Source organism: Somniosus microcephalus, chromosome 7 (assembly GCF_052327205.1).
Source record: "Somniosus microcephalus isolate GS21.2 chromosome 7, FLI_Smic_1.0, whole genome shotgun sequence".
NCBI lineage: Eukaryota > Metazoa > Chordata > Chondrichthyes > Squaliformes > Somniosidae > Somniosus > Somniosus microcephalus.
The window spans coordinates 52,954,536-52,979,110 of record NC_140993.1 but is presented as its reverse complement, the minus strand read 5'-3'; the positions used below and the strand labels follow the sequence as shown (position 1 = coordinate 52,979,110).

Here is a 24,575-nt window from a genome sequence, read left to right as displayed (position 1 = left end):
AGTACATAGAAGATGTAAGATGTACTTTTAGTGCACTTGGGTATCATCACATGTTTAAAACCAAGATTGCAGGTGGAAAACGTCATAACAGGAACATGAGAAGAATGTCAGTGTTTCTCCATAATTAACAACCCACTAACAATCATATTTGGAAATTGTATATTTCAAAACAGCACATTCCAATGCATCGTTAATTACAGAGAAAACATGTATTCTCCCATTTTTCATTGAGAGAAATGTCAGCCCACTAAAGAACAATAGCAGTCTATACTGCAGTGCTGGTAGCATTAGACCAGTTTGTAAACATACAGAAGAAAATATCAGCAACCCACACTTAAAAAGTAGCAGATTAAACATCTAGTTAGTGAACACTGGAAAACCAAGAGGTTGAAAACAGTTTAATTGTATTCTCCTCATTTGATCTGGAGCTGGTCATGAATGAATATGTAGGGAAATTGTTAGACAGTAAAACAAAACTTTGTTTCACGGTTTACAGGAACTAGAAAAGTAGTTCCCATTTTCAAAACTTCACCCTCTACAGCTCTAAATTACTCTCCTTTATCTTAACCAAGTTTTAAATGGGACTTACAAATAAAGTTTTATGTTACAAGATTTGACTTGTAACAGACGTTGGGGTAGAGTTTCCCACAATTCACCTGAAATCAGCCAAATCAGCGCAAAAGGCCGAGGAATTACAAGCATAAATTATGTCCAACACAAATCTAGTTTCCACGATCTTTTGCACTGGTATAAAAAAACCATTGTGCTGGAAGCTGGCCCCGCCCACAAAACTGGCCACCCGCCCCCCCCCCCCAGATCGAATTAATCAGCATGGCAAATTCTGCCAGTTGCATTCATTTGTGGCCTTCGAGGAGGCTTTTAAAATTCAGCTTTTTTTAGGCGCAAGGGCACCTTTTTAAACATACTAAGAAACTGACTAGTGTACACCAATGAAACTAATAAATGGTTCTGTATAGTTTTTTAAAGTCAGTTTCATTTATTTAAAATTGGGTTACTCACAGGTGGTGGACTAGACACTCTTAAAAATGTTTATTGTTTGTGATAAATCCATTTTTAGCTGTATTAATAAAACTGCACCAGGTTACCACTCTTAAATACATCAATTAATATTTTTTAATACAAGGAGAAAAAAATAACCAATTACGTTCTAAAACGCTCCCCGATTGCGCTGCTTCATGGAAGATTATATGTTTGTGCAAATGATTTGAGCGGAAACCTGAACCATAACTTCACTTCGGAAAACTAGCACAATTTTGAGCACTTTTTGTGCCCAGGTTGCTGTTTGTGCCCAAAATGAAAACTCTACCCCGTTGTCTGATGCCTAACGAAGCTCCATTAAGTTTTTCTGTATAACTCAAAATTATAGAATTATAAATTAAAGAGGAACTGCTTTGTAAGTTTGTGAGGTTATCATGAAGGTTTGATGATATTAATATTAGCACATTAAAATTAAAAACTGAAAATTCTGGAGATATAGGCCTCAATTTTCATTGGGCCGTGAGGCGGGCTTTCAGGCGTGCGGGGGGTTAAAATCGCAAAACCTGGGGGTCGCGACCCCCCCCCGCCAGCCTGGTCCCCGCCTCCACGCCATTTTAACCTAGGTGTGTCTGATTGACCCGAATCAGTCCAGGCGGGACTGGTCTTTAGGCCCTTAAACAGCACTGATTGGCCTTTATAATCCCATTTTAACATGCCCTTGCCTGTTTAACCCTTTTCCCCACGTAAAACGCACCTGGTGGGGATGACGCCTGTGAAACCTGGCGTGAACACTTTTGGCTTGCTGACTATCAGCTGCAGGTCCAACATTAAAGAGGATATTTGATCAGTCATCATTTGCAGGTGGCAGGACTTTGTTGTGTCAGGTCTGGGGGAACTTTTAGAAGGCATAACCACAGCTGTGGAAGTTTGGAGCCTGACACCCATCTCCAGTGTGACCTCCTACGAGACCCCTCTCGCCACCCTCACTCAGCGCTTCCTCAACTGAGGCACCTACCAGAAGCATGGGAGGCCTTTTTTTCCTTCCCCTCTTGGCATTAGAGGACCTCCAGCCCCATTCGCGAAATGACACATGCCACAACTGCAGAAGTTGCCATCAGAATTTTTATGAAAAACACACAACTGATGGCATTTCCACAAAATACACAGCATTTCACCCAAGTGACTACCCTTGTGACTATTTGTGGTTTATTTTCCTCTTACGCGTGCTCCTACGTAGTGGTTCCCCTGTGGCTTCAGCAGATGTGGAGGCCCCTTGCTCACTTTCCTGCTGCTCCTGTCTCGACACCTTTGGCGGGCGTCCTCTGGGACGGCGAGCCTGTGAGGGCTCGCCAGCAGTCTGCTGCTCCTGCGGCTGTGCAGGGGTTGAGACCTCTATCTCCGTTGGGTGTGTACTCCGGCGTGGCTCTGACCGAGGGCTCTGCAGTGGCATGGAAGTGTGAGCGCTTGGAGAGGAGCCCCCACTTCCTTGAGGTCTGCCACCAACCTCCCTCTCATGGGTCAGGTCCCCCTCAGTGCCTGCAAGTGGCTTGAGAGCAGCTTGCTGCACATTAGGGGGGCCATGGGGACCCGTATCTGCAATGGCAGTCCTACTCAGAAAGACTTCCATGAAGGTCTGGTTTCTCTGTTTAATAGATGCCCATCGCTCCTCAAGAGATGTCATTCTATTCAGAACAATCACCATGTTTTCCATACCCTGGAAACTAACCTCCTCCATGGCCGTAGCCCTCCTCTCCTCTTCCATAGCCAGCCTTACCACGGAGGCAGCAATCATTTCCACGTAGGTAGCCATCCTTTCCGTGTTGATGCGTTCATGCGCCAATGACTCCACAAAGGCAAACCTGCCAGAGACTCCTGCATCTGTGCCTGGAGTTCCATCACCTCTGATCTTACGGATGGACCCAGAGGCAGAGGGTCGACATGCAGCTGAGCCGAGCTGGCAGAGTCCTGCGCCCTCCGACGAGGACTCTCCACTGCTGTCCCTGTCTCCACAATCTGCTGATGCTCACTTGTGAGCTGTGATACACCAGGTGACAACTCTACTCTATGTCCCGAAGGACCCACCGAGGTGTGAGTGTCTGCGCTGGTGCTGGGTGCGCTTATTTCTGATGACGCTGCGACCTCAGAGGTTGCACATTCCTCTGAGGAGTCCGGCCTCTCAGGCTCTTCCTCCTGCACCGTGGGGACGGGGGCTCTCGATGGTCCTGTGGGGGAGTCAAGGAAAAAGTTAGCGATGTGATGCCAAGGTTACATGCACATGGCATTTTGCAGATGATCATAAGTCCATATGATGTAGCTTCAGAATCATTATCAGCAACTCATGCAATGCCAATGAGAGAGATGGAAAACTATTCTGTCACTAGCTTGCGGGGATGCTCCTGCCTGTCCTTCCCCAACGTCCACATCTCGGTCAGCCCCGGCAATCTCCAGGACGCCTTCCTCCCAGTGGGTGAGCTGGGCTAATGAGGGCGGCCCTCCTCCTGTCCTGGCTCGCTCTCTCCTGTTGTGAGCTCTCTTTTCCTGCAATGAGGGAGACAAGTGGAGGTTGAGTGAGAATGAAGGAGTGAGTGCAGAGATTGCATAGCATAGATACTTAGAAGGAGACAAAGATGGAGTGAGGTTGCAATATCAAGGGCCCTCCCTGTGTGTTGTCAGTTGTGTTCAAAGCATCAGAGTGAGAGGGAGTGTGAGGGCTGCATGGTGGCATAGTTCTGTGAATGTGAGCATAGAGAGAGAGGGAATGGGTAAGGGTGCATGGATGTCAGTGTCAAGTGGGATGTGGAGGAAGAGATTGCTAAAGCTGAGTGCTGGTGAGGAAAGTCAATAGGGATCAGATTGAGGGTGATGGAAACATCATACAGTACTTACTTTTCCAGTGCGAAGAAGGTCATGGAATCTTTTCCTGCACTGCAACCATGTTCTTCGTGTAAGCCCCAAGGAGTTGACTTGGCCTGCCACCTCTAGCCACACAGCGTTGATCTGGCTGGGAGGCCTCTTCCTCCCTGAAGAAGGGAAGAGGACCTCCCTGCGGGCCCTAGCACCATCCAGTAATGCCTGTAGTGAAGCCTCATCAAATTTGGGCGTAGATCTGGCCCTCCCGCTGGCCGTTCCTCCTGCAGGCTCCTGTGCCTTCTTAATGTTGAAGGTTGGAAGCCTGCAGAGGAAGCAAGGCTTGCTGTGGACCTTCAAAGCAGCAGCAATGATGATGTCATATTCTGCGACTTTCTGACTGGAAATACTCAATTGCCAAGGCTTCCCACACGCTGGAAATCAATTGACCAATTGTGTTAAATTTGCATCAGTCTCACAGACCCATTTACAATCGTGTCGGAATCACTAAATTCGGGAAAACCGCCAATTTCCCACACCTGAACTAAAGTCGACCCCATAAACTCAGCATGGATCTGAAGGGCAAAGCCAAATTAATATTTTGGGAGCCTTCTGTTATGGTTCAGGCTTTCACCCAACACTTGTTTTGTGCTCATGGCAAAGAAACAGTTATTTAAGAAGACCAACCCTCACATAAGTGAATTCCGTACCTTCATGCATATGAGTGAGTTAGTGTGCTACAGAATCGACAGTTACCGCTGAATGATATAATGCGTTAGAGATTTTATGGGATTCTCACCATGTTCTGTGTTCTTTAAAATACAACACTATCAGGAGTGAAGTCAGGAAGCACTTCTTCACACATAGGGTAGTGGAAATCTGTAACTCTGTTGAGGCTAAATCAATTGAAAATTTCAAAACAGATTGATAGAGTTTTGTTATGCAAGGGTATCAAGGGATATGGAACCAAGACGGGTAAAAAAAAAAAAAGTTAAGATTAGCCATGATCTAATTGAATGGCGGTACAGGCTCAAGGGGCAAAATGGCCTACTTCTATTCCTACATTCCCAATAGGTTTATAAGATAATACAGGAAACTCTTTTTTATCCGGGACCGGCGTGGTGCCGGTTGATCAAAAAGACAGGATTACAGAGAGGTATACTTACTAAGGTACTAGAGCCCCGTACACAGCCACAGATCCAGGCGTCCCTGTTGCATGACAACAGGTGCAGGAACCCCGGTTACACGGCCACTAATATGAAGTAAAACTTACCTGAACCTACTCCTGAATTTTGCCGGTTCAGAGAGATTTCCGGTTATTTAGGTGCCGGTAAAAAGAGAGTTTCCTGTACACAGAAACAATAATACACAGCAAGTTACTGAAACTACAAATACTAAACAACATTATAGACTCGGTCCATGAGGGGTTTAAAATCTCCTCTTTAGAATACTTTTGAATGAAACAGTTTTGCAGACTTTCCAATACAATGTCAAACGCGAGTGACGCAATTCCTGCGTTAAATTCGAAAATACAATCTCTAATGCATCCCACGCCAAAGGCTTCTGAAGAGAGAACTGTCAATGTCATTAAAATCAAGGACACAATGAAGCATACGGTGCAAAAAATGACTTACCTTAAGTAGGTATTCCCATCTTTTCAGCTCATGATTTAACGACATACAGTTTGATTAGTAGTCATAGAGTCATAACGGCACAGAAGGAGGCCATTTGGCCCATCGAGTCCGTGGCTGGCTCTAGAGCAATCGAGTCAGTCCCATTCCCCCGCTCTATCCCCGTAGCCCTGCAAGTTTATTTCCCTCAAGTGCCTATCCAGTCTCCCCTTGAAAACATTGAGTGTCTCCGCTTCCACCACTTCCATCGGCAGCGAGTTGCAGGTCCTCAACAATCGCTGCGTAAAAAAGTTTTTCCTCACATCCTCCCTGTATCTCTTGCCCAAAACCTAAAATCTGTGTCCCCTAGTCCTTGTACCATCAACTAGTGGGAACAGCCTTTCCCCGTCTAGCCTAACCAAACCCGTCATAATCTTGTACACCTCACTCAAATCACCCCTCAACCTCCTTTGCTCTAATAAAAACAAATCCAGCTTCTCCAACCTGTCCTTGTAGCTAAGATCCCCCATCCCCGGAACCATTCTGGTAAATCTCCTCTGCATCCTCTCAAGGTCCTTCACATCCTTCTAAAGTGTGGTGACCAGAACTGGACGCAATACTCCAGTTGTGGCCTAACCAGCGCTTTATAAAGATTCAGCATAACTTCTCTATGTTTGTACTCAATACCTCTATTTACAAAACCCAAGATCCCATATGCTTTGCAAAACACTCTCTCAATATGTCCTGCCACCTTCAGGGATCTATGCACATTAACTCCCAGGCCCTTCTGTCCCTGCACACTCTTTAAAACTGTGCCATTAAGTATATATTGCCTCTCCCTGTTCCTCCTGCCAAAATGCATCACCTCACACTTCTCTGTATTAAATTCCATCTGCCACTTGTCTGCCCATTCTGCTAGCCTTTCTATGTCCTGTTGCAGTCGATTGGTATAATCATCACTGTTTGCCACACCTCCATGTTTGGTGTCATCGGCAAATTTAGAAATTCTACTTTGTATTCCAATATCCAGGTCATTTATATATATCAAAAAAGCAGTGGCCCCAGCACTGACCCTAGGGGAACACCACTGTCTACCATCCTCCAGTCTGAAAAACAGCCATTTACCACAACTCACAGCCTTAATTTTGTTAACCAGCCTTCTATGTGGTACTTTGTCAAACGCATTCCTAAAATCCATGTAGACAACATCCATTGCACTCTCTTCACCGATCCTCCCTGTTACTTCATCAAAATATTCAATTAGATTAGTCAAACATGATCTGCCTTTTACAAATCTGTGTTGACTCTCCTTAATTAGCTTAAACCTCTCCAAGTGCCCGTTCATTTATTCCTTGATTGTTGTTTCTGAAACTTTACCCACCACTGATGTTAAACTGACTGGCCTGTAGTTACTAGGAGTGTCCTTACACCCTTTCTTGAACAATGGTGTCACATTTGCCACTTTACAATCCTCAGGCACCTCCCTCCCGCATCTAGGGAAGATTGGAAAATTATGGCAAGCCCTTCCACTATCTCCTCCCCCAATTCCCTTAGTAATCTGGGATGCAAGCCATCTGGACTCGGCGACTTATCCACTCTAAGCATACCCAGCCTTTCTAGTACATCCTGTCTATCAATTTTCACCCCTTCCATTGCTTCTACCTTTTCCACTGCTACCGATATTTTGTCAGCATCCACCTCATTAGTAAACACCGATACAAAGTACTCATTGAGTATTCTAGCCTTGCATATGCGCCTCTAAGCATATATCACCTTATTTGTGCCTAATAGGCCCCACCCCACCTCTTACTACCCGCTTACTGTTTACATGCCGGTAGAAGATTTTTGAGTTCCCTTTTATGTTAACAGCCATTCTACTCTCATATTCTCTCTCTGCCAATCTTATTTTTTATCTTCACATCCCCTCTCAACTTACTGTATTTGGTCTGGTTCTCCCTTAAAGAATTCTCCTGACATGCATCATACACCCTCTTTTTTTTGTTTCATCATCTTCTCTATCTCCCTCGTCATCCAAGGAGCCCTTGCTTTGGTTCCCTTACCTTCCCTCTTGTTGGAATGTAACTAGCCTGTACTTGGAACATCTCCTTAAAGATCACCCATTGTTCCGTTACTGTTTTTCCTGTCAGTCTTTTTACCCTGGCTAGATCCTTTTGCATCCCATTGAAGTTAGCCCTATTCCAGTTTAGAAGTTCCACTCTAGATTGATCCTTGCTCCTCTCCATTGCTAATCTAAATCTTATGATACGATGATCACTCGTACCCAAGTGTTCTCCCACAGACACTTGGTCAACCTGGCCCACCTCATTTCCCCAGCACCAGATCCAGCAATGCCTCCTTCCTCGTTGGGCCAAGAGCATACTAGTCAAGGAAATTCTTCTGAACACATTTCAGAAATTCCTCCCCCTCCTTTCCCTTTACCCAAGCATTATCCCAATCGATATTTGGGTAATTAAAGTCCCCAATATCACCATTCTATAGCTCACTGCGATTTCCCTGCAGATTTACTGTTCTACCTCCCTCTCACTATTTGGAGGCCTATAGAATATTCCCAAGTGTGATCATACCCTTTTTGCTCCTCAACTCTAACCAAATGAATTCTGTCCTTATCCCCTCAAGAACATCATCCCTTTCCAACACTACAATGTCTTCCTTAATCAGCACTGCCACCCCACCTCCTTTTTTTCCTTCCCTATCTTTTCTGAACACCTTGTACCCTTGAATATTAAGTGCCCAGTCCTCACCGTTTTTAAGCCATGTTTCCGTTATTGTCACATCATATTGCCACATGGCTAATTGTGCTTGTAACTCACCAACCTTATTCACCACACTTTGAGCGTTTACGCACATGCATTCGAAACCCATTTTTGAATTTTTTGTAGTCTTTCTTAGTCTGCTCCAATCTAATATGGTACTACTTCTGACTCTAGTACTACTTTCTTCTCTAGTACTATGCAACACACTCACTCTTTCATGCACCTTATTCCTCTTTTCTACTCCTATATGCTGGTGCCCATCCCCCTGCCAAGCTAGTTTAAACCCTCCCCAACAACACTAGCAAACCTCCCTGCGAGAATATTGGTCCCCGGCTCTGTTGAGGTGTAACCCGTCTGGCTTGTACAGGTCCCACCTTCCCCAGAAACGGTCCCAATGCCTCAGGAATCTAAAATCCTCCCTCCTGCACCATCTTTCCAGCCACACATTCATCTGTTCTATCCTCCTATTCCTGTACTCACTAGCACGTGGCTCCCTAAACTCTGCCTGCAGTACCTCATCCCTCTTTCTGCCTATGTCATTGGTACCGATATGGACAACAACCTCTGGCTGTTCACCCTCCCCCTTCAGAGTGTCCTGCAGCCGCTCAGTGACATCCTTGACTCTGGCACCAGTATGGCAACATACCATCCTGGAGTCACGTCTGCGGCCGCAGAAACACCTGTCTGCTTCCCTAACTATAGAATCCCCTATCACTATTGCTCTTCCACTCTTTTTCCTCCCTCCCTGAGCAGTTGAACCACCAGTGGTGCCTTGGACTTGTCTCTGGCTGTACTCCCCAGTGGACCCATCGCTCCCACCAGTACTCAGAACAGAATACTGGTTGGAGAACGAGATGCACTCTGGGGACTCCTGCACTACCTGCCTGGTTCTCCTCTTCTATCTGGTGGTCACCCATTCCCTCTCTGCCTGCTTACTCTTAAGCTGCGGGGTGACCACCTCCAGAAATGTGCTATCCACGTAACCCTCAGCCTCGTGGATGCACCGCAGTGACTCCAGCTGCCGCTCAAGCTCTGAAACACGGACCTCGAGCTGCCGTAGCTGGTGACACTTCCTGCACACCTGGTCGTTCAGGCTACACGAAGCGTCCAGGACATCCCACATGGCACAGGATGTACACTCCACGGGACTGAGCTGCCCTGCCATGCCTCTATTTAATAGACTGAGAACTAACTAAGCAGAAGTAAACTTAAAACTTAAAAAAAAAACTCACCAGCTACTCACCAATCAGCTCCTTCCCTTGTGCCGATGTCACTTTTTCTACTCTGACGTTACTCTTTTGGATTCTGCCTCTGTTGAGCCGCTGCCTCTTTTGCTCTGCTCCTGCTCTGGTCTCGCCGAGGTCCACTGCCTCCACTTCCTCTTGCGCTCTTTACAGCACTGCTGCTCCTCTCGCAGCTCCTGCTCCTCTCGCACCTCCTCTCGTGCTCTTTACAGCGCCGCTGATCTCGCTCCTCCTCTCGCACTCTTTATAGCACCACTGCTCCCGCTCCTCTCGCCGTTCTTTGAACAGAGTCACTGTAATTTGACTAATTTATAGATCGAACAACTTGGTTTGGTCCCACAACCAAGTTGTATCCAGACCTCTTCCCTGAAGTCTAGTTCCATCTCAACTCTTGTTATACAAAACTGCATGACATCAAATGCAAAAATCCCACATCTTACCACACCTTCATCAGACCACCTGTAGATCAGAAAGTTATCAGGCTAAAATTTTGTAAAAACAAGCTAAATGAAAAACGCACATGACTTTAACTTAACACCTGACTGCCTACGTATTTGCCATAATAAATATGATAAAGCATCATTCACAATTGTTTAACTTTCGTGATGAAAAAGCCGATTTGAAAACCAGAAATTACAAACATTGTTGTAGAAAATTAAAACAGATACCTGGAAAATTCCATTTTTGATTGTGATGCAGTTTTTCAAAGACACTTAACCATTTAAAAAAAATTCTGATGTACGAATGTTGGTCTCTCATACAAGAGTACGATTTTAAAGCTCTCGTTTACCATCTGAACTTCCAGTGAGTATTATTGTGGGTTTCTTCACTGCTCTAATGCAGATTGTTTTTCTGTAATAACTACAATAGGTCAGGAAGAGTGGACGAACTCCAACTCACGGATGAAAGCTCCTCCAACAAGAGCACCTAAAGGAGCATACAGGGAGCACCCCTACGCACCACGATACTGATCCCACCATCTACTCTGTGAAATACAATCATCAGTTAGCTGTTTCTGCAGTGATGTACGATGTTAAAAGTAATTGGTTATTTTATAAAAAAGATTTTTTTTCCTTCTTAAATACAACAGATCTGTTTAACCAGTTCTGAACTCTTGTATGAAGTCCTTAATCTTAGATGGAGAGATTATTTGATCTCTGGAAGGAGGTGGGTGGGAAGAAAGACTTGATCTTGTTATGTGCTCTGTTGGAAACGAGTAAACAGGATTAACACGGTTTTCAAGTTTAACTAGACTTTAAAAATCTATTACCAAACTAGGTTTGCTAATGTAGATCACTTAAAATGTAAACACAAATTCAGTTAACATCAATGTTTTTTTTGTTTTGCTTTCAGTTTTTGTTAAAAGCTAGTTTTAAGTTTTGGTTTGAACTTTAATTTTAGCTTGTGTTAGAGCGTTATCCCTTGTAAACTTTTACTTAAACCACAGTAAACTCCAAATGCCAAGTAAAGTTGTATTCTTTTGTAACTGAAGTCTCCAGATATTCTGTAGTGTTGAGATCAAAGACATTGACTATTCTTGCTTGATACAAATAAAGTTTTGAGAAAAAAAACAAACTTGCTGTGTGTGACGTATCAGTAACTTTGATACATTTTCTTATAACGCCAAATAATAAATCCACAAAAATCTTTTAAACAGGGAAAGCATACTTTTTGTCTTTTTAAAATTTTCTTTTAAAAAAAAGTCAGTTTGTCTTAAGAGGTCGATACCTGAATGATGTTTTAAAAAACAAAAAAGTCCATATTGTTGCCCTTTGAAAATACACTACTGAGCAGTGAATATATGAAGAATGTGATCAGCATTTCATCTTGTCTAAGCATTTTTTCACTAGTGCACTTTGGAATTTTTATGAGAATTACCTAAATGAATCCTCCGCTGGAAGCAATTAAAGCTTTTTAGAGGCAAACAGACTTGACTAATGTGGCATTCGTCAGAGGCAGTGGATGTGTAACCCTTAAAAGGTCTTCAGTTCCAAAGGTAAATGAATCAAGTAGATTTTAATATCACTTAATTTACCTTTAACATTTAAAACCAGTAAACGCTAAAAGCAAGGTTGTAAAGTTGTTAGAGTAAAACAAATTACTATAGAAAAGGTTCAAGTACTTCTAAACTCCTAACAATTATAAATCGATCTTGTAATTGTGTAGAGACTAAACTATATAACTGCAAACTAAGCAGTAACTGATCTCTTAAATTCTATCCTGTTAAACAAAGTGTAAAAACCACATAACCTTTGTCTATAATGTTGTCATAGTTAGTCTCAAATGTTTGATTTTGAATCAGAATAAATTCACTCTAAACAATGTCTTTTTTTCTAGCATTGCATGGTAGTGTTTTTATAAGGCTTGTCTGTTTTCTAAGAGCTATTATTTCATTCTGGTTTTTAATTGTGCTCATAATATATTTATGTTCACAATTTTTTCCCTCCACTTACAGGATCTTTTTCTAACATCTCTGGCCAAATGGGAATAAAAACCGTGGTCCTGGAATTGGGCATTATGGTAGGTGTTTACAGCGGTCTTGACTTCTGAATGCTCACATAATTACAGGTGTTGACCCTTTGAGTACTGAATGCTCATCAAACTGTTCAACACAGCATTTGTCTAGAACACAGATTTTTTCCATTGCTCCTTCCCTTCTCTCTTGAAGACATTGACAGTTGCAAGGATATACACAAAGCCATTTTTTTTAATTGGGCGCTGCTGGCAAGGCTGGCATTTAATGCCCATCCCCAATTGCTCTTGAGAAGGTGGTGGTCCTTGTGGTGAAGATACTCCCACAGTGACTTTGTCGTAGCAGTTTGGTACAACTGACTGGCTTGCTAGGCCATTTCAGAGGGCAGTTAAGAGTCAGCCACATTGCTGTGGGTCTGGGGTACATGCAGGCCAGACCAGGTAAGGACAGCAGATTTCCTTCCCTAAAGGACAGAACCAGATGGGTTTGTACAACAATCCAGTAGTTTCATGTTCACCATGACTGATACTATTATATTCCAGACTTATTTAATTAACTCGACTTAAATTTCCCAGCTGCCGTGGTGGGATTTGAACTCGCGTCGCCGGATCATTAGTCCAGGCCTCTGGATTACTAGTTCAATAACATAACCACTATGCTACTGTTCTTGGTACCTCATGCAAGGAATCATTCTTCATGTCTGAATGTAGACAGTGAATGCCCATCCACAACAACTGAGGCTCATCTGTCGATTTCACGGAGTTCCATACATTTTACTATGGAAGGGGGCATCATCGCCGATCTCAATCGTGTCACTACCCAATGTCCGTATACACACATACACCTTCCAACAGGAATCATTTGATAGTGATGAGTGGAAACTGACCTAATATTTTTCTCCATCCCAGCCCAGCAACATTGAGGATGATTGTAATGTCATTTCTGGTTGAGATCAACTAACCTAGCACAAATTAGTAGAACCGGAGATCTTTCTGGTCCATATGGCTCAGTACCATCTAAATATGTTGTTTGTAAAATAATTGAATGATTTATCTGTAAATGTCTGAATCCTGAATATTAGAGTTATGTAAATAGCTGGACCATGTATTTCAGTTATTTGAATAGTTTTCACTGTTATTAATGTAGAAATGCTGCAATGTAGCAAAACAAGTCAGTCTTGCTCTCAAATCAGTTCTCAGCAGACCTGGGTCCACAAAATTAAAATGTCATGTTTGGTAATCCTTTTTGAATCACAAGGCTGGGGATGATTAAAGTATTATCTTTGTGAGAGTTAAGATGGGGATGAAATTAAAGTTAATATTTTCAGATCAGTGTTTTTTTTATATTCATTGATGGGATGTGGGCGTCGCTGGCTGGCTAGGCCTGCATTTAGTGCCCATCCCTAATTGCCCTTGAGAAGATGGTGGTGAGCCGCCTTCTTGAACCGCTGCAGTCCATATGGTGTAGGTACACCCACAATGCTGTTAGGAAGGGAGTTCCAGGATTTTGGCCCAGCGACAGTGAAGGAATGGCGATACAGGTCCAAGTCAGGATGGTGTGTGGCTTGGAGGGGAACTTGTAGGTGGTGACGTTCCCATGCGTCTGCTGCCCTTGTCCTTCTAAGTGGTAGAGGTCACAGGTTTGGAAGGTGCTGTTGAAGGAGCTTTGGCGAGTGCTGCAGTGCATCTTGTAGATGGTACACACTGCAGCCACAGTGCGCCGGTGGTGGAGGGAGTGAATGTTGAAGGTGGTGGATGGAGTGCCAATCAAGCGGGGTGCTTTATCCTGAATGGTGTCGAGCTTCTTGAGTGTTGTTGGAGCTGCACTCATCCAGGCAATTGGAGAGTATTCCATCACACTCCTGACTTGTGCCTTGTAGATGGTGGAAAGGCTTTGGGGAGTCAGGAGGTGAGACACTCGCCGCAGAATTCCCAGCCTCTGGCCTGCTCTTGTAGCCACAGTATTTATATGGCTGGTCCAGTTCAGTTTCTGATCAATGGTAACCCCCAGGATGTTGATAATGGGGGATTCAGCGATGGTAATGCCATTGAATGTCAAGGGGAGATGGTTAGAGTCTCGCTTGTTGGAGATGGTCATTGCCTGGCACTTGTGTGGTGCGAATGTTACTTGCCACTTGTCAGCCCAAGTCTGAATGTTGTCCAGGTCTTGCTGCATATGGACACGGACTGCGTCAGTATCTGACGAGTCTCGAATGGTGCTGAACAGTGTGCAATCATCAGCGAACATCCCCACTTCTGACCTTATGATGGAGGGAAGGTCATTGATGAAACAGCTGAAGATGGTTGGGCCTAGGACACTGCCCTGAGGAACTCCTGCAGTGATGTCATGTGATTGAGATGAATGACCTCCAACAACCACAGCCAACTTCCTTTGTGCTAGGTATGATTCCAACCAATGGAGAGTTTTCCCCTTGATTCCCATTGACTTCAGTTTTGCTAGGGCTCCTTGATGCCATCCAGAGGATTATTCTCCCATGAATGAGGAGTTTGGCCATTCTATAGTATCTTGTATAGTATGATTATTGCCTAACTTTTTAATCAAGGGCTGTAATCATGATTCTCTATTGGCAATGCTCCAACACCCTGCACCACAGAGAGATGGTCTATGCCTGGGATTTACCATAGTGAGCCTCTTATTTTAAAATGTGCTATCCTGGACAAGTGTCAATTGAGGACAGGCCCTTCCTGGAGGAAGGGGGAAATAAACTATAGAAATAAAAAACTGGAAATTTGGAACAAAAACAGAAAACACCATAAATACGCAATAGTTCCATCAGCATCCGAGAAGAGAAAATACATGTTAATGATTTATATGTAGGTTCTGATACAGGATCTGCATGTGAAATGTATGAAGTATATTAGTTGGGCTCAGTGATAGCACTCTCATCTGAGTGAGAAGGTTGTGGGCTCAAACCCCGTTTCAGGACTTGAGCACTTAAACTAGACTGATATTTCATTGCAGCACTGAGGCAATGTTGCATTTTCAGGCGTGCTGTATCTCAGATGAGATTTTAAACCGAGGCCTTGTCTGCCTGTTCAGGTGAATGTAAAAGATCTCATGGCACTATTTGAAGAAGAGCAGAGAGCTCTGTTGGTGTCCTGGTGACCAGTCCCCTTGGTTGCAAAGTGCTTTGGCACATCCTGAGGATGTGCAAGATGTTATATAAATGAAAGTTATTCTTTCTTTTATCTTTTCAAATGCTGACTGAATTTCTAGCATCTTAAGTTCTGAAAATAAGCTATAAGGCTCATAATTGTACTTAATCAAGGGGACCAGTGCTGAACTCCAGCTCTTGCAATACCCTGTACCTACCTCATTTGGGCATTTCTTTTCATACAAACTTGGTAAAGTACTTGCAATGCTGGGCACAATCATTTAAGTGAACTGTAATATAGGGCTTTATAATAGCTCTTAACCTTCTAATTCTGTTTTAGATCTGTACAGGAACAGGAGTAAGCTTATCGAATCTGCTACACCATTTTATTGGCAATGCAATTCATTCTTTTTAATCCTAAATCCCTTCTCTCCATATATTCCTTAATACCCTTACTTCCAAAGTAAATATCTATCTCCCTTTGTAAGCCTCTATTGATTCTGCATCTATGGGCTTCTGGGGCTGTTAGGCGTTCTCCCTGATTCATATTTAACTGCCTCACTGTAAATCTAAGATTATATCACCTTGTTCAGCATCTCCTATTAGAGGGAAGAGTCATTCCGTATCAATTCCTTTCATTATTTTAAACACCTCAGTTAGATCGTCCCTTGATCTCCTCATCACCAGGGAATACAACCCACATTTACTCAGGATTTCACCAATCCTTCACCATGGTGAATCATTGCTGAAACGGCAATGTTCTATTAATTTATACAGCATTGTTCTTGAATTTTGGCGCTGCTGTATTAAATACAGTTTCAATTCTGTTTTTAATGATTAGCATTATTTTCAGTGCTTTGAAACACCATCACAATCTGTTTTTATAAAAGGCTTAAAGTCAAATTCAGATGATGACCATAAGCTATTTTAGTGTCATTGTTGTGGTTTGATGTTACCTGAACTGCACAGTTAAATTATAGCCTTATTTCTCTCCCCCTACAGTCTATAATTTTATATATTCTGAACACAGTGGCTGACATTTTCACAAAATTAGAATTACTGTTTCAGATTTGCGTATTGCTGGATGATAGCTTATGATAACACTTCACAACAAAAACATTTTCTTTTCCCCTGCCGCATTCACTCATTTTATAATAAAGCCAGAAAACTACAATATATATATAAAATTCAAATGCAGTGTATATAAAACCCATTCATGTGTAATAATAAAAATAACTAACTTCTACAACGGAATGTATGCTTACTTTAGGATTATTTAATGGCACAAAGTGGGTGTACTAAATGAAAGGTGTGTGGATCTCTGTTGCAATAAATTTCCACTTATTTAGCACCACATCCAACCAGTTTCTGGTTATTTATATTAAAATTAGCCCCCTTTACATTATTTAGATGTCCACACAATTCCCCAGTGTTTACACCAATATTGGACTCATCCATCCCAGGGCTGATCGATGTGCTGTTTATGAAGCCCTATAGAGAGATTTGTAGCAACATTTCTGAAGCTATTTCCATACACTTTAATCTTGCGTTTCCTTTCCTGCTTTCACTTATTTGGTCTGGAGCCTTTGTGCCAAGTGTTTTGACACTGCTATTATTTTGGTGCGGTAGTGTGACATACATTGGCTCTTGGTTAAGCAACGCCTTAGTTTTAAAATTCTCATTCTTGTTTTCAAATCCCTCCATGGCCTCGCCGCTTCCTATCTCTGTAATCTCCTCCAGTCCTACAACCCTCTAAGATATCAGCACTCCTCCAACTCTGGCCTCTTGGGCATCCCCAATTGTAATCGCTCCACTGTTGGCAGCCGTGCCTTCAGCTGCCATTGACCTAAGCTCAGGAATTCCATCCCTAAACCTCTCCGCCTCTCTTTCCTCCTTTTAAGACCCTCCTTAAAGCCTACCTCTTTGATTAAGCTTTTGGTCATCTGCTCTAATACTGCTTATGTGGCTCGGTGTCAAATTTTGTTTGATAACGCTCCTGTGAAGCACCGTGGGATGTTTCACTACATTAAAGGTGCTATATAAATACAAGTTGCTGTTGTTAGTGGAATTAAGATAATGGGTTTCTCAATGGGAATTCCCCATTTTTTTTGAGGAAGAAGAGAAAGGCCAATGAAGGGATACCAGGCAGGTCAGGCTGCATCAGAGGCAGAATGCACCCACCTGCCATTTTCCCCAGATCAACATTTACAGGCCTACCTGGCAGCGACTGTGTGAAATTGGCTACATAGGTAGTAGGCACCCAAATGCAGAGCTATGGTATCTGCTGCAAGTTTACCTGCAGTTAGCATGCATTATAGGGCTGGCACTACCGTTGGTAGTAACAATCGGCTGCAGCCTCAAGTGCTCTCCCACTACATTCTCACTAGAGGTGTATAAAGCTCTGGTTAGACCACATCTGGAGTACTGAGTTTAGTTCTAGGCACTGCACCTTAGGAAGGATATATTGGCCTTGGAGGGGTGCAGCGCAAATTCACCAGAATGATACCAAGGCTAAAAGAGTTAAATTACGAGGATAGATTTCATAGACTAGGCTCGTATTCCCTTGAATATAGAGGATTAAGGGATGATCTATTTAAGATGATTAAATGATTTGATGGAGTAGAGACAGAGAAACTATTTTGCCTGTTGGGTGAGTCCAGTACAAGGAGGTATAACCTTAAAATTAGAGCTAGGCCGTTCAGGGTGATGTTAAGAAGCACTTCTTCACACAAAGGCTAGTGGGAATCTGGAAATATCTCCCCCAAAAAGCTGTTGAGGCCAGGTCAGTTGAAAAATTGAAAACTGAGATTGATAGATTTTTGTTAGGCGCCAGTATTAAGGTACATGGAACCAAGGCAGTTAGATGGAGTGATATAATTAAATGGCGGAACATTCTTGAAGGGCTAAATGGCCTACTCCTGTTCCTATGTTCCTCCAGGATATGCTCTTCTCTGAGGAGATTGCCTTGGAGTAGCAAACAGCATTACCCGTTCGGTGACACCTCATTCTGCACCACCACCACTTCACTACCCATCAAACAAGGGTTGGAGTGTTGTGCCATTCCATCGTTTGAGAGACTCGGGGCTGGATTTTGTCAATGGGGAGCTTTTGGAGGCGGGACTTCCACTTGTCAGGTTTTAGTCCCGCCTCCATTGACTTGTGGCCAAGCCACGCTATTTTCCCTTGATTGACCTTGTTAAGCCTACCCAGCGGGCTTAGCAGGCCAATTAAGGGAAAGCCGGTTTCAGAGAACGTCAGCGTATGACGTTTCATCTGTCAAAAATTTTTGACAGATGATTTGTCATCGTTTGACCACTCTGTGAAGCTGTCAAACACTGACATTCTCTGTTGTTTGATGAGTTCTTGTATTCAAGAATCATCAAACCTCTTTTGTGAGTAGAAATTAGATGGTGTTGCATCGGAGAATGCAGCAGCCATCTGTCATCTCTGCCGGTGAGATGCGAGAGTCTCCACATCCCCAACAGTTGAAGCCTTCAGGAAGAAACAAAGGTAAGTAAACATTTTCTGTCACTTTCCACTCACCTCACATACTTACCACTCCACACTTGCACCCATCACTCACCTCCACAGCGCACTTTTGCACCCCTCCGGCCCCCCACAGACCCACTGCTTGCCTGGGTGACCCTGGTAGGGTTTCCCAATGTCGGGAAGCCCGCGCCTCTGGTGGAAAAATGGGGATAATCTTCTTAACTGCCTGTTAACTACCTGTTAACAGGCAGTTAAGTGGCTGTAATCCCTTTCCCGCCTCCAGGAGACGGGACCCGGCGGGGGTCGGCTATCCGCCTCCTGGGAAGATGGCACGGAGGCGGGCTGGGTACCCGCCCCCATATTCTGCCATTTTACCGGCATTCCCGCCTCCCCAGGGCTGGCAAAATCGCCCCCTCGGTTTTCTGCCTCCACATTTATTATACCAATCAATGGATTTTTCCAGACTTTTTTGTTATTCAACCTTTGCAAAGAACATAAGAAATAGGAGCAGGAGTAGGCCAATCGGCCCCTCGAGCCTGCTCCGCCATTCAATAAGATCATGGCTGATCTGATCCTAACCTCAAATCTACTTTCACTCTCCATCCCACCCGAACCCATGTGATCTCCCGGGAGAGGCGAAAAAACAGATAAAAAACCCATTGGCCAATTTGGGAGAAAAAATCTGGGAAATTCCTCTCCGACCCATCTAGGCGATCGAAACTCGTCCAGGAGATCACTCTGTCCCTGTATTTCCTGCAGTACTTACCTCTGTAAGAGGTGATCTCCACCCTAGCCAGGAACAGGCCCAATTTACTCTTGAAGGACTCCTAGCTGGCAGCCTGTTCCCGAGCTCTCCACTAATCCCTGTGAAAAGAACCATCTCCTGAAATCTAACACAGAATTAGAACACAAGAAGTAGGAGCAGGACCAGGCTACACGGCCCCTGGGCCCGCTCCGCCACCCACAGGGCCATGACCGATCCGAACCTAGCCTCATGTCCGATTTCTTAAAAAAAAAAAAAAAATTATTCATTGATGGGATGTGGGCGTCGCTGGCTAGGCCTGCATTTAGTGCCCATCCCTAATTGCCCTTGAGAAGATGGTGGTGAGCCACCTTCTTGAACCGCTGCAGTCCATATGGTGTAGGTACACCCACAATGCTGTTAGGAAGGGAGTTCCAGGATTTTGGCCCAGCGACAGTGAAGGAACGGCGATACAGGTCCAAGTCAGGATGGTGTGTGGCTTGGAGGGGAACTTGTAGGTGGTGATGTTCCCATGCATCTGCTGCCCTTGTCCTTCTAAGTGGTAGAGGTCGCGGGTTTGGAAGGTGCTGTTGAAGGAGCTTTGGCGAGTTGCTGCAGTGCATCTTGTAGATGGTACACACTGCAGCCACAGTGCGCCGGTGGTGGAGGGAGTGCCAATCAAGCGGGCTGCTTTATCCTGAATGGTGTCGAGCTTCTTGAGTGTTGTTGGAGCTGCACTCATCCAGGCAAGTGGAGAGTATTCCATCACACTCCTGACTTGTGCCTTGTAGATGGTGGAAAGACTTTGGGGAGTCAGGAGGTGAGACACTCGCTGCAGAATTCCCAGCCTCTGGCCTGCTCTTGTAGTCACAGTATTTTTATGGCTGGTCCAGTTCAGTTTCTGATCAATGGTAATCCCCAGGATGTTGATAGTGGGTGATTCAGCGATGGTAATGCCATTGAATGTCAAGGGGAGATGGTTAGAGTCTCGCTTGTTGGAGATGGTCATTGCCTGGCACTTGTGTGGTGCGAATGTTACTTGCCACTTGTCAACCCAAGTCTGAATGTTGTCCAGGTCTTGCTGCATATGGACACAGACTGCGTCAGTATCTGACGAGTCTCGAATGGTGCTGAACAGTGTGCAATCATCAGCGAACATCCCCACTTCTGACCTTATGATGGAGGGAAGGTCATTGATGAAACAGCTGAAGATGGTTGGGCCTAGGACACTGCCCTGAGGAACTCCTGCAGTGATGTCATGTGATTGAGATGAATGACCTCCAACAACCACAGCCAACTTCCTTTGTGCTAGGTATGATTCCAACCAATGGAGAGTTTTCCCCTTGATTCCCATTGACTTCAGTTTTGCTAGGGCTCCTTGATGCCACAGTCGATCAAATGCTGCCTTGATGTCAAGGGCAGTCACTCCCACCTCACCTCTTGAGTTCAGCTCTTTTGTCCACGTTTGGACCAAGGCTGTAATGAGGTCAGGAGCTGAGTGGCCCTGGCGGAACCCAAAATGGGCGTCAGTTAGCAGGTTATTGCTGAGTAAGTGCCGCTTGATAGCACTGTCGACGACACCTTCCATCACTTTGCTGATGATTGAGAGTAGACTGATGGGACAGTAATTGGCCGGGTTGGATTTGTCCTGCTTTTTGTAGACAGGACATACTTGGGCAATTTTCCACATTGCCGGGCAGATGCCAGTGTTGTAGCTGTACTGGAACAGCTTGGCTAGGGGCGCAGCTAGTTCTGGAGCACAAGTCTTCAGTACTATTGCCGGAATGTTGTCAGGGCCCATAGCCTTTGCAGTATCCAGTGTCTTCAGCCGTTTCTTGACATCACGTGGAGTGAATTGAATGGGCTGAAGACTGGCATCTGTGATGCTGGGGACCTCAGGAGGAGGCCGAGATGGATCATCCTACCCGCTCCCCGTAACCCCTAATTCCCCTTACTTCTAGGAAACTGTCTATTTCTGTTTTAAATTTATTTAATGATGTAGCTTCCACAGCTCTCTGGGGCAGCAAATTCCACAGACCTACCACCCTCTGAGTGAAGAAGCGAAGAAGTTTCTCCTCATCTCAGTTTTGAAAGAGCAGCCCCTTATTCTAAGATTATGCCTCCTAGTTCTAGTTTCACCCATCATTGGGAACATCCTCACCGCATCCACCCGATCAAGCCCTTTCACAATCTTATATGTTTCAATAAGATCGCCTCTCATTCTTCTGAACTCCAATGAGTAGAGTCCCAATCTACTCAACCTCTCCTCATATGTCAACCCCCTCATCCCCGGGATTAACCGAGTGAACCTTCTTTGTACTGCCTTGAGAGCAAGTATGTCTTTTCTTAAGTATGGACACCAAAACCAAAAGGCTGAAATATACATCAAAAATCTTAGATGCCTTTGTAAAGACTACCAATGTTTGTATTCTTGTATGTGGCCATTTACCTTTTAGTGGCTGGGTGCCTTTAAATTTACTCATCACCTATTTCAGGGCTGCTTTTATGCAGTTTCCCCTACCTCTGGTTTCTGCAATGTCAGGCCTAATATTGACTGTTAGCCTCTCAATGCTGTAAATGACAGTAAACAGGAAAATAGGGCATGGTCAGCACACTAATCGTTGGGCAGATGTTAATAATGCACTGCCTCAACTCTTCATGAGGCCCTATCAAAAAATCTACAATATCTCTTTTCTGTTTTTGTGGAACACAGAAGAATATTTTCTGTTCTCTACTCTAAAGCAACTGTTAATAAACACTACAAAGGTGTACGGTATTTTAGTGGCTATGTTACTGGACCAGTAATCCAGAGGCCTGGAATAATAATCTAGAGAACGTGGGGTAGATCTTGCGATAGTGTAAAACAGATGATAGTGAGTCAGCAGCCAGTTTTACATGTCTCCCGATTTTTATTTCTATTGAAGTCAAAATCAGAAGAGAAGTAAAACCGGCTGCAGACTCAATGGGCTCGATTTTACCGGTCGATGCAGCTTCGGGGCAGGACAGCTGCCTTCCGGGTTCCAGTCCCGCCCCCAACGATGTCCAACGCACAGACGCGATTTTGCGTCAATTGACCTTGTTAAGCCTGCCCTGTGAAAATTGTCTGGAGGTGGGTTTACAGCGGGTTTCCAACCCACTGTCAATCTTTGCGATTTTGCCAAATGCCCCGCCTCCAATTAAGAGGAAGCCGGTGTCAGATGACGTCAGTTGATGATACGTCATCTGCCGTTTTCTTAAAGGGGCCACACACACTTTATTTTGACAGCTGATTTTTCAGTGTTTGACAGCATTGAGGTGCTGCAAACACTGACAATCACTGTACAAAGGTGAGCCCTTGCCCCCAGGCTCTCCAGTGACTCCCTCCTTAGGCTAGAACAGATGGCAGCTACAGGTGAGGTTACAGAAGCGATCTGTCACTGGTGAGAGAGGTTCTCCCAATGAGATGGGACTACACAAACAATTCAAAACTTGTCACCTACAGAAAAGTCTAAATACATTAAAAATGATTTTCCCAACATTTTCTTACTTCTGAAACTCACCAGTGTACCCATTGGATCCTTCACACCACTTCTGCAGCTGTCATCAATGCACAAACATTACAGTAGACCCACAGCACACCACACTTACCTGGTGTGGTGTCCGGACTTCGGGAAGCCCGCAGTAGACATGTCAAAATTGAAAAAAGCCTCTTAACTCCCTGTTAACAACCTGTTAACAAGCAGTTAAGTGCCTATAATCCTCTTCCCGCCGCTAGGTGTCGGGTCCCTGCGCAAATCGGGGACCCGACACCTGGGAAGATTGTCTGGAGGCGGGTTGACAGCGGGTTTCTGACCCGCTGTCAATCTTCACGATTTTGCCAGATGTCCCACCTCCAAACCCGCCCCCTGAGCGCCGGCAAAATTCCCCCCAATATCTCCTGTTTTACACTATCGCACAAAGTCAAATTTCAGTGAACATGAAATTGTCGGATTGTCATAAAAACCCAACTGGTTCACTAATGTGTCTTTTGGGAAGGAACCATACTGTCCTTACTTGGTCTGGCCTATATGTGACTCCAGTCCCACACCAACATGGTTGACTCTTAACTGCCATCTGAAGTGGCATAGCAAGCCACTCAGTTGTATCAAACCACTACAAAGAAAGCCCACTACTACTTTCTCAGGATAACTAAGGATGGGCGATAAATGCGGGCCTTGCCAGCGACCCCCACATCCTGAGAATTTTTATTTGTTGTATTTTAAGTCAGATGTGGATCATGCATCCAACAGTAATTTTATAGTAGCTAATGAATGTTTTACTTGGGGATCGCAGTGCCAAGTAAATAGAATAAAAGAATTGATTTTGGAATAGGAACTGAAATGTTTTCAAGTTTCTGAAAGCAGCAGGTAAAGGTAACCTCTGGTGATTTGTATTTACTAAAAAGGAGAACAACTAAAAATGTACCAGAAATAAAGATCATTATTTGTCCTTCAACAGGAGACTGTGCTTTTGACCTGTCACTGGTTAAAATGAAGCCGAGCAGCACAGCAGTCCACAGAATGGCAGTCATCTTACAGAAATGAACATCCTACTTCATTTTTGCTTCCTCATATAAATTGAAACTGTGAACTTTTGAAGATTGTAAAATTGTAAATATATCTGTACATTTAATTTTTTTTATTAAAGCAGTTCTTGTGTTTTGCATTATTTACTTGAATTCATCTGTCACTCTACACTAGCTCTTTTCTATTTTTAATTTTATAAAATATTTTTAGAAGTTATAACACACTTCGAAACCAGTTGATACAATAGCATTTTGGTTTCCACCATATAGTTGCCTCTTTTGAAGTAGAAACGGAAAATTTATCACAAGTGAGCAGATCTGGATATTTAGTGTTTTAATTGTGAACATTCATCGTAACGCTAAAGGAGTTAAAATGGAAACGAGAAGCCTCAAAAATATCTTAAGTTTCTGTAATGTACTGTCGTAGTAAAGGATGTAGTAAATGTAATAGTTAGGAATAAGAAATGGCCGTTCATCCAATTAAACTTACTCTACTGACGGGACTTGCTCAGCCTAGCTCCATCTCCTTCCTGCCTTGGTGACAAGTCCCTATCACTTATTCTTTCCTGCAATAATAATCTGATAACATTGTACATCCACAAAACCCAGGTGAAAAGCCTCGGCCTATGGTGCAGGACACTAACCAAGATTGAAAAGAGTAGGAGAAGATATGGGATATTTCTTAGGTGACACCAAGCTTGGGTTCGAAAAGTGTGTAAATTATAGAAGGCAGGGAAGA

General features: G+C 44.0%; 1 protein-coding gene across 4 annotated transcripts in view; it reads left to right on the top strand.

The window, feature by feature from the left end:
- khdrbs3 (KH domain containing, RNA binding, signal transduction associated 3) overlaps positions 1-23,979 on the top strand; it is a 409,578-nt gene extending 385,599 nt beyond the window's left edge. For 2 of the 4 annotated variants that reach the window (XM_085992466.1, XM_085992467.1), the window contains one exon: positions 10,345-11,128. In XM_085992466.1, the coding sequence (XP_085848592.1) occupies positions 10,345-10,445 (101 nt within the window). In that variant the 3' untranslated portion in view covers positions 10,446-11,128. Of the gene's footprint in view, positions 1-10,344; positions 11,129-11,929; positions 11,995-23,769 lie in introns of those variants that run through there. The other 2 variants (XR_015078969.1, XR_015078968.1) reach the window with 2 other exon arrangements.
- The last annotated feature ends 596 nt before the right edge of the window (positions 23,980-24,575 follow it).